The sequence below is a fragment of the Danio rerio genome, chromosome 8, assembly GCF_052040795.2.
Source record: "Danio rerio strain M-AB ecotype USA chromosome 8, GRCz13ab, whole genome shotgun sequence".
Classification (NCBI taxonomy): domain Eukaryota; kingdom Metazoa; phylum Chordata; class Actinopteri; order Cypriniformes; family Danionidae; genus Danio; species Danio rerio.
Genome location: NC_141028.1, coordinates 61,573,958 through 61,585,000, shown reverse-complemented (window position 1 = coordinate 61,585,000; position 11,043 = coordinate 61,573,958). Strand labels below are relative to the sequence as shown.

Below are 11,043 nucleotides of genomic sequence, written 5' to 3'. Positions count from 1 at the left end.
GCTGCGACTCGTTTGTGTTCTGACCACATGTGCTCGGCTGTACACTATATCAATAAAGTGTTTAGACTTTTAAAAACACTCCTGTAACACACTGAGCCACTAAACATGTTTTCCTAAAGGAGGAAGCACAAATTACACTTCAGATATAGTGTGTGTTAGGGAATGCAGGACTATAGGGTATAAGCCGAGCTAGAGTGTTTCCCATACTGATGCACTTCCGCTGAGCTGTTATTGTGAGTTTTTTCTCCATTTTATATGGTTCCTTTTACAGCATGGATGTTGTAATGTCATTAAAATACATTCAGTTAAATAAACTTTAGCATTTAATTAGTTGCTCAAGCATAAAATAAGACAAAAAGCCGTTTACTCGCACGGGCCCGTCAGAATCGGCAGGATAGCGCAGAAGCTCCACTGAATATACCAGGGTAAAATAAATGCTCATATTATAAAGACATGGCGGGGGGGGATGTAATGTAATGCAGTGCTTCTTGTACAATCTGACACCCACTTTATATCAGATATCACTCAGCCAGTGGAGATCGCTGATTTTTAAAAAAAACAGACCTTAAATGCGCCAAATTTGCATTGGCATACAGTTCACCAGAAAATGCTTAACCCAGATTACTGGCAAATTAAAAGTCCTATTAGCATGCTTCAGCATATACCCTGATGAACTCCAGCAGAACACTGTACGACTGATCTAGAGCCTACATCTCATCAATCTGGCAGATTCTGGAGCGCATTACAGCCCTAAATGATAAATGATCCTAAACAAAGCAAACACATTTATAGAGAAGGTAAAGAAGTATATAGCAATGCAGGACACGTGAATGGTTTGTGATCACAATTAATAGCACACAGCATGCTCTATCATCTGATAATTGTAGGAAATAAAATCCTAAAAAGCAGCTGACTGTCTAAAGAAACAAAACAAAACAAAAATGTGATGTATATGCCGAGTTCAGCAGCTGATCAGCCGGAATCAGCTGAGGTTACGAGACAGCAAGCAGTAAGACCTAGCTGTCACTCAAGTGGCCACGCCCTTAATTATGCGGACTTCATATAAAGGAAACGGATGAGATATATATATTCCCCCCTCACAGTTGTCTTGAAGGGTGATATTAGCTATATGAACCAAAATGGCTCTTCGTAGCAGGCTGTAAACAGTTGTTTTCTGTTGGCCAGTTCAACAGTGGGCTCAATAGAAATCTGCTCTATTATGAAGCCAGGACTAGCGCAATTTCAGCTTACTTCCATATTTGCTTCACGAGGGAGAGCGCGAGGTTGCTGCTTGGTATTAATCTGCAAGTCTTGTGTTTCCGTTCATGTAGATTAACCGTGTCCCGTTACACCTGTAAATACACACTATTTAGGGTGTATTGAGGCGCAGCATCTGTGTCTGAGGGAATCTCCAGCAGGTTGAGTTATTTCTGGCTCTGATTATCTATTTATAAGCACGTGCTCTGCTCACTAGAGACACCAGCAGAGATCCGCTGTTCATTTGCGCACACTGGAGGAACTCTCCTCAGAGCTCAGCCTAATAAACTTCAGTCCAGTCTCTTTCTCTTGACTTGGCTATTTCAGACATCATGGAACCATCATTTTTGGCAACACAAGACAGCTTTTAAAGAAACTCTTGCATTGTTATGGGAGGCAGCAGCTTGTGCTCTGTCAAAAAGTGACTCGCTTTATAAATGATGAAATAAATCAAACCATTTTGTAAAAAAAGTCAAGAAATGATGACCTTATCACATACACAATTATGAGAATGTCCACCTTCTGTGTGGAGTTTGCATGTTCTCCCTGTGTTGACGTTGGTTTCCTCCGGGTGCTCCAGTTTCCCCCACAGTCCAAACACATGAACTACAGGGGAACTGATCAACTACACTGGCTGTAGTGTATGAGTGTGTGTGTGTGTGTGTGTGGGTGTTTCCCAGTGTTGGGTTGCAGCTGTAAGGGCATCCGCTGCGTAAAACAAATGGTGGATAAGTTGGCGGTTCATTCTGCAGTGGCAACCCCTAATTAATAAGAGCCTAAGTTGAAAGTAAATGAATGAATGAATGAATGAATAAATGAATGAATGAATGAATTAATGAATAAATGAATGAATAAATGAATGAATGAATAAATGAATGAATAAATGAATGAATGAATGAATAAATGAATGAATGAATGAATGAATAAATGAATGAATGAATAAATAAATGAATGAATGAATGAATGAATGATTGAATGAATGAATAAATGAATGATTAAATGAATGAATAAATGAATGAACGAATGAATAAATGAATGAACGAATGAATAAATGAATGAATGAATGAATAAATGAATGAATGAATAAATGAATGAATGAATAAATGAATGAATGAATAAATGAATGAATGAATAAATAAATGAATGAATGAATGAATGAATGAATGAATGAAGGAATGAATGAAATGGCCTGCATTGAAGATAACAATATTTGTTTGTGTGTGTGTGTGTGTGTGTGTGTGTGTGTGTGTGTGTGTGTGTGTGTGTGTGTGTGTGTGTGTGTGTGTGTGTGTGTGTGTGTGTGTGTGTTTAGGTGGACATTAAGAACCAGGGAAAGACGGCTCTGCAGGTCGCAGCTCATCAGGGTCATGTAGAGGTGGTGAAGGTCCTGCTACAGGCTAACAGTAGCATTGAAGCTAAAGATGAGGACGGAGACGCGGCGCTGCACTACACGGCCTTCGGGTGAGTATTAACACAGTATGGAGATGCATAACACACTTTTCGGATTTGCGTGTTTCTTCGCTGCAGAAGTCGTTATAGTTCATAAGCTTAGAGCGCAGTGAATGGGAGAGTACAACAAATATACTGTTAGCACTCAAAAAATAGGAGAAAAACTCCACGATAGTGTTTACACGACTGTCAGACAATGAAAATAACAGTGTCAGAATGATAATGGCTTACACTCACCGGCCACTTTATTAGGTACACCTGTCCAACTGCTCGTTAACGCAAATGTCTACTCAGCCAATCACATGGCAGCAGCTCACTGCATTTCGGCATGTAGACATGGTAAAGAGGATCTGCTGCAGTTCAAACTGAGCATCAGAATGGGGAAGAAAGGGGATTTAAGAGACTCTGATCGTGGCATGGTTGTTGCTGCCAGACAGGCTGCTCTGAGTATTTCAGAAACTGCTGATCTACTGGGATTTTCACGCACAACCATCTCTAGGGTTTACAGAGAATGCTCAGACAAAGAGGACATATCCAGTGAGCGGCAGTTCTGTGGGCGCAAATGCCTTGTTGATGAGGCCAGAGGAGAATGGCCAGACTGGTTCCAGCTGATAGAAAGGCAACAGTAACTCAAATAAGCACTCGCTACAACCGAGCTCTGCAGAAGAGCATCTCTGAACACACAACACGGCCAACCTTGAGGCGGATGGGCTACAGCAGCAGAAGAGCACACCGGGTGCCGCTCCTGTCAGCTAAGAACAGGAAACTGAGGCTACAATTCACACAGACTCACCAAAACTGGACAATAGAAGATTGGAGAAACGTTGCTGCTCTGATGAGTCTCCATTTCTGCTGACACATTCGGATGTTCGGCTCACAATTTGGCCTCAACAACATGAAAGCATGGATCATCCTGCCTTGTATCAGCGGTTCAGGCTGGTGGTGGTGGTGTAATGGTGTGGGGGAGATTCTCTTTGGGTCCATTAGTACCAATTGAGCATCAACGCCACAGCCTACCTGAGTATTGCTGCTGACCATGTCCATCCCTTTATGAGCACAGTGTCTCCATCTTCTGATGGCTACTTCCAGCAGGATAACGCAGCATGTCATAAAGCTCAATCATCTCAGACTGCTAAACGTGACGATGAGTTCACTGTACTCAAATGGCCTTCACAGTCAGCAGAGCTCAATCCAATAGAGCAGCTTTGGGATGTGGTGGAACGGGAGATTGGCATCATGGATGTGCAGCCGACAAATCTGCAGCAACTGTGTGATGCTATCATGACAATATGGAGCAAAATCTCTGAGGAATATTTCCAGTAGCTTGTTCAATCTCTGACATGAAGGATTAAGGCAGTTCTGAAGGCAAAAGGGGTCCGATACGGTACTAGTCAGGTGTACCTAATAAAGTGGCCGGTGTATAACATCCAGTGTTTGAATACTGCGCAGGTTAGTGTATCCTCCATCAGCTGTTTTTGTTTCTGTTTTGACTGTTTATTCTGAGATAACAACCGTCTGGATCTACTTTATCCGTGGAATGTCATGACTGACCAATCAGAATCAAGTATTGCAGACAGCCGTGTAATAACACTGAATAAAGCACATTATCAGCATCTGAAAGGATTGTGCTCGCTTCACATGGCAGAAAATAGAACAGAACAGTTTCAGAATAGGGAATTGTTTAGTTTTAAAATGGTAAAGACGCTTTTTATGGCATCACAGTGTCTAATTCCAGCGTAATCTATTATATAAAGGATTAAATAGCAGCGTCACGTCTGTCTTTCTCAGAAAACACCTCACGCCGAGGCTTAATGCCCGCAAACACACTTCTGTTCTCAGAGATTTCCTCTCCTGAAGTCTGTCGGCTGGTAAAATAGTCCTGGTTATTTCGTCTCGGGTCATGTGATGTGTGTGCGGCTGTGAATGAGTGTGTCTAAACATCAGTCTGTAGTTGAGGTCAGCTCTAATAAGTGTGGATCTGAAGCTGTTGTTGTGTTTATTTAATATAAAGAACTCTTATTCAGTTGTGTTGGAGTGTGTTGTGATGATTTATAAAGATGTTCAGGCAGATGTAATGTGAGAGTGAGTGTTCCCTGAATTCAGCTCATTTCATTCATCAACTCATGTTTGGGGTTTTGTTTATTATTAAAACACACATTTAAATCTGAACGCTTCCGCCAACGCCACTTTAAAATCAGTACACTGTGTGTGTGTGTGTGTGTGTGTGTGTGTGTGTGTGTATTTGTCTGTTGTTTTCTTGTGAATGTGTGTTTGTCCTTGTGTGTGCCCATGTTTGTTTTGTGTGTGTGTTTTTTGTGTATATGTGTGTTTGTGTGTGTATGTGTGTGTGTGTTTTGTTTCTGTGTATATGTGTTTGTGCATGTGTGTGTATGTGTTTCTGTGTTTGGATGTGTGTGTGTGTGTGTGTGTGTGTGTGTGTGTGTGTTTGTTTGGGTCTCGCTGTATGTGTGTGTGTGTTTGTCTGTTTTTTTCTGTGTATATGTGTGTCTCTGTGTGTGTGTATGTGTGTGTGTGTGTGCATTTGTCTGTTGTTTTCTTGTGTATGTGTGTTTGTCCATGTGTGTGACCATGTTTGTTTTGTGTGTGTGTTTTGTGTATATGTGTGTTTCTGTGTGTGTGTGTGTGTGTGTGTTTTGTTTCTGTGTATATGTGTTTGTGCATGTGTGTGTGTCTGAGTGTGTGTGTGTTTCTGTGTTTGGCTGTATGTGTGTGTGTTTTTGTCTGTTTTTTTCTGTGTATGTGTGTCTCTGTGTGTGTGTTTATGTGTGTGTTTGTTTGTTTGTGTCTTGCTGTATGTGTGTGTGTGTGTTTGTCTGTTTTTTGTGTATATGTGTGTCTCTCTGTGTGTGTGTGTGTGTGTTTGTCTGTTTTTTTCTTTGTATATATGTGTCTCTGTGTGTGTGTGTGTTTGTTTGTGTCTCGCTCTTTGTGTTTGTGTGTGTTTGTTTGTTTGTGTTTGTCTGTTTTTTCTGTGTATATGTGTGTCTCTGTGTGTGTGTGTGTTTGTTTGTGTCTCGCTGTGTGTGTGTTTGTGTGTTTGTCTGTTTTTCTGTGTATATGTGTGTTCTTGTTTGTGTGTGTCTCTGTGTGTGTGTGTCTGTATGTCTGTTTGTGTCTCTGTGTGTGTGTGTGTGTGTTTGTTTGTCTATTTTCTTTCTGTGTATATGTTTGTGCATGTGTGTGTAAGTGCATGTGTTTCTGCATGTGTGTGTGTGTGTGTCTGTGCGCTTGTGCATTTGTCGTTGTTTGTCTGTGTTCGTCTGTCTGTGTGTTTGTGTGTGTCTCTGTACATGTGTGTTTATGTCTATTTTTCTGTCTGTTTGTGTGTGTGTGTGTCTGTGTGAAACTGTGTGTGTGTGTTTGTCTCTCTCTCTCTCTGTCAATCTCTGTGTGTCTGTTTATGTGTGTGTTTATCTCTCTCTCTTGCTGTCTCTGTGCGTGTGTGTGCAGGAATCAGGCAGAGATCGCTCGTCTGCTGCTGAGTAAAGGAGCGAGTGTGAATCTGCTGAATAACTCCATGTGTACCGCTCTGCACATCGCCGTCAATAAAGGATTCACAGACGTGGTGCGAGTGTTAACAGAGCATTCAGCAGACGTCAACCTGCAGGTCAGACACACACACACACACACACACACACACACACACACACACACAGTTTATTTGTGCACAGTTTCTGCATTTTTGAGTAGTTAAAGTGTTGTAAATACTCGCGCTCGCCTCCCTCACCATAGTAAGCTACCGCGACATAGCACATGTGAGATAAATGACGTCAGTACATGATAAGCAGTTAGGATTATAACTGAACCGATACCCGATTGTCCACGTCTGCATCGCCATGCACCAAAGACACTATACATTTAGACACCCCCACTGATTGATTTAATGCAGGTTCTGCTCAAAACACAGCCAGAACTCATGAAGAGAATCAGCACAGCGCTGTTAGAGCATGCGCCTGCTTCACAGACTGCTTAACCAATCCTTAAAATAGCTGAAGTGGATTCAGACACCTCCTTAATGCTCTCGGCTTCAGATTTTGCTCTTAGATCATTCACTTAGAGCCCAATATTTTGTGCTTGTCCAGAAAAAGCTTCTTGATTTCAGAATTTGGAGATATTCGAACTAGAAACGAGACCAATCTCTAAGAGAAGCATTGTCTTTCAGTGTGTACATGTGTGTGTTTGTGTTGTGTGTGTGCAGGACTCATACGGCGACACACCTTTACACGACGCCATCGCTAAAGACTTCAGGAGCATCATTGAGATCCTGACGGTGGTTCCAAACATCGATTTCACTCAGCAGAACAACCGCGGCTTCAACCTGCTGCACCACGCCGCTCTGAAGGGCAACAAACTGTGAGTGTGTGTGAGTGTATGTGAGTGTGTGTGTGTATGCTTGTGTGTTTGTGTATATATATATATATATATGTGATTGTGTGTGTGTGTGTGTGTGTGTGAATGCATAAATGTGTGTATGCTTGTGTGTGTGTGTGTGTGTATATATATATGTGAGTGTGCGTGTGAATGCATAAATGTGTGTATGGTTGTGTGTTTGTGTGTGTGTATATATATATATGTGAGTGTGTGTATGCTTGTGTGTTTGTGTGTATATGTATGTGTGTTTGTGTGTGTGTATATATATGAGTGTGTGTGTGTGTATGCTTGTGTGTGTGTGTGTGTGTGTGTGTGTGTGTGTGTGTATATATATATATATATATATATATATATGTGAGTGTGTGTGTGTGTGTGAATGCATAAATGTGTGTATGCTTGTGTGTTTGTGTGTATATATATGTATGTTTGTGTGTGTGTATATATATGAGTGTGTGTGTGTGTATGCTTGTGTGTGTGTGTGTGTGTGTGTGTGTGTGAAGCGTCCTCTCTGTAATGGCATTAGTGTTTCTGGGTAAAGTCAGATGAGAATAGCGTGCGGTCTGGCTGACGAGACAGGATCTGGATTAACCTCAGTCTTTAATTAGAAAACAACACTGCACGTCTAGATCAACAGCACATCAGCCTGTCACCATATCACTTTATTCAGAAATATTGTGTTAAATTACACTTCTACACATGAATATGATTCACATCTGTGGATTGACACAGCCAATGGTGACAGACTTGTCAGTTTCGGTTGGACTTCAGTCATGTGCATCTTTAGTAAAGCAGTGTGCTGACCGCTTTGCTCTCCACTCTCTTTGTGTGTGTGTGTGTGTGTGTGTGTGTGTGTGTGTGTGTGTGTGTGTGTGTGTGTGCGCGTCTACAGAGCGACAGAGATGATTCTTTCTCGAGCTCGACAGCTGGCGGATGTGAAGAAGGAGGACGGTTTCTCTGCGCTTCATCTGGCTGCGCTCAACAACCATCGCGACGTAGCCGAGATTCTCCTCAAAGAGGTGTGTGGAAATCAGTCATGAGTCCAACTGAAATTCACCACATATTTAGAAATAGTATTGAAAAAACTAAATGAAAACTAGCAAACAGTATATATTAGTGGAAATAGTATTGAAATATAAACTAAATAAAAACTAACAAAACCATGCATGAAACGAAATGAAATTTACAACAAACTTAAAACTAATATTAGAATATAAGCTAGACAAAAACATTCAGGGAAAAAAACAAATAAACTGAACTGAAAACTAAACGAAAACTAACAAAAACATTTAGGAAATGAACTGAAATTTATAGCAAATGAAATTCAAATTTCAAAGTAAAACGAAACAAAGCCATTCACAGAAAAAAACAACAAATTTAACGAGAAGTAACAAAACCCTGCATGAAACGAACTAAAATTTACAACAAATTTAAAAATAATATTAAAATATAAGCTAGACAAAAACCAAAAATCATTCAGAAAAAAAACTGAAATTTACAAAAAAAACAAACTGAACTGAAAACTAAACAAAAACCAACAAAACCATTCACTAAAAACCAAACTCAAATTTACAACACATTTAATGAAAAGTAACAAAACCATTCATGAAGCGCAAATGTAAAAATAGTAATGAAATAAAATATAAACAAAAATACAAAAACAAAATTTAAAAAACAAACAAAAATTTACATCAAATTTTAAAAATTGTTAAAATAAAAACTAAACTAAAACGAAAATTATTCAGGAAACGAACTGAAGTTTACATCAAAATTTTAAAAATAGTATTAAATAAAACTAAACAAAAACTAAGCCGTTCATGAAATGGTCAGAGATTGACAACAAATTAAAAATAACGAACTGAAATTTTCCGCTAATTCAATAATAGTATCGAAATAAAAACAAAATGGAATCTAACAAAACCATTCATGAAACTAAACTGAACTTTACAGCAAATAGTAATCGAAATAAAAACTAAATGAAAATAACCAAAAATCTACAACAAACTATTAAACAGTATAAATTGTAAAATAGTATAAATGGGATTAAAATTAAAACTAAATGAATATTAATAAAATTGTTCATGAAATGAACTGAAATTTATAACAAATGTAATAATTATATTAAAGTAGAAACTAAACGAAAATGAACAAAGCCATTCATGAAACAAAAAACTAAACTGAAATTTACAACAAATTAAATAAAAAGTAATAAAACCATTCAGGAAACGAACTGAAAATTGCGACAAATATAAAAATAGTAGTACTATTGTATTGAAAATAGAAGCTAAACGAAAACTAATAAAACCATTCAACTAACTGAATTTACCGTAAATTTTAATATAGTGATGAAATAAAATCTACACAAATATAAAAAAAACCCTGAAATTTACCACAAATTTTAAAACTGTTGAAACAAAAACTGAACAAAAATGAAAATAATTCACGAAACGAACTGAAGTTTACGACAAGATTGTAAAAAATAGTATTAAATAAAACTAAACAAAAACTAAACCGTTCATGAAATAGACAGAGATTGACAACAAAAGTAAAAAACCATCAATATAAAAACTAAACGAAAACTTTAAAATTTGTATCGAAATAAAAGCTAAACGGAAACGAACAAAATCATTCATAAAACGAACCGACATTTACCGCAAATTTAAAAATAGTATCGAAATAAAAACAAAACGAAAACTAACGAGATCGTTCATGAAACGAACAAACTAAACTGAAAACTAAACGAAAACTAACAAAACCATTGATGAAACTAAACTGAAATTTAAAGCAAATATAGAAATAATCAACATAAAAACTAAATGAAAATAACACAAAATGTATAACAAACTATTCAGCAGTAAAATACTATAAATAGTTTCGAAATAAAAACGAATTTTAAACTCAAGACTGATCTGATTGGTCTTTATCCCACAGGGTCGCTGTGACATCAACATCCGCAACAACCGCAACCAGACGCCGCTGCAGCTAGCCGTTACGCAGGGCCACATGGCGCTCGTAGCGCTGCTAGTGATGGAGGGAGCAGACGTGAACGCAGAGGACGAGGATGGAGACACAGCCATGCACACTTCCCTCAGTAGACAGCAGCTGACCACCGTCATCAGCAGCGCAGAGGGAGACGGAGCCGTGCTGTACGGCAGGGTAAAACACGCTTCATACTCCACACCAGGCTTTACCTTACCCCAAAACCTGAACCGTGAGAAGTCTGTAGTGTTGCACGACTAATACGCACTACACATTTGTGTCTCTCTGCATGCAGTTGTGCAGTTCGGGGCTGATGGGAAACACTGAGCTGAATGTAGGAGCTGCCATCGCATGTTTCCTGGCGCAGGAGGGAGCCGATATCAGCTACGCTAACCATAAAGGCAAGAGCCCACTGGACCTGGTGACGGACAGCAGCGTGCAGACCCTCATCAGGAGCTTTGCGGAGAAACACAGGTCAGGGGGCACCAGGCAGAGTAGTTTAATAATCAAGAATGGACAGGTGGGATTTACACCTTATGTGTGTGTGTGTGTGTCTGTGTGTGTGTTTCAGGCTCCATGCCGTGTCGTGTGGCACCGGCAGTAGCAGCAGCAGCAGCAGTCTCAGGCGTGTTCACACCACACCCAACACTATGACCAACCTGGCGGTGCCCAGTGTGACGGGGCCCAGCGAGTGCCTGATCTGCTCGGAGCTCGCTCTGCTGGTGCTCTTCTCACCGTGCCAACACAGCGTCGCATGTGAAGGTCAGCACACACACACACACACACACATATACATGTATACTCACACACCTATACACTTGTTCACACACACTCGTCCACCTATACACTCTAGGTCTGGGCCGATGAACCATATTATATTGAATCGTGGTCAAATTTCTGTCAACAATGAGAAGCTCTGGACTTTTGATCTAAGAGCCCATCACAGGCAGAAATATACATCAACGGCAA

At 39.8% G+C, this 11,043-nt stretch overlaps 2 protein-coding genes across 5 annotated transcripts in view; one reads left to right on the top strand and one right to left on the bottom strand.

Annotated features, from left to right (window-relative positions):
* Positions 1-11,043, bottom strand: part of mmp23ba (matrix metallopeptidase 23ba) — a 568,642-nt gene that overhangs the window by 73,265 nt on the left and 484,334 nt on the right. The gene's annotated exons all lie outside the window — the stretch shown is intronic.
* Positions 1-11,043, top strand: part of mib2 (MIB E3 ubiquitin protein ligase 2) — a 58,076-nt gene that overhangs the window by 42,406 nt on the left and 4,627 nt on the right. For all 4 annotated transcript variants that reach the window (XM_087263513.1, XM_087263514.1, XM_087263512.1 and 1 more), the window contains 7 exon segments: positions 2,570-2,718; positions 6,178-6,334; positions 6,926-7,080; positions 7,988-8,114; positions 10,027-10,251; positions 10,370-10,548; positions 10,646-10,836. In XM_087263513.1, the coding sequence (XP_087119639.1) occupies positions 2,570-2,718; positions 6,178-6,334; positions 6,926-7,080; positions 7,988-8,114; positions 10,027-10,251; positions 10,370-10,548; positions 10,646-10,836 (1,183 nt within the window).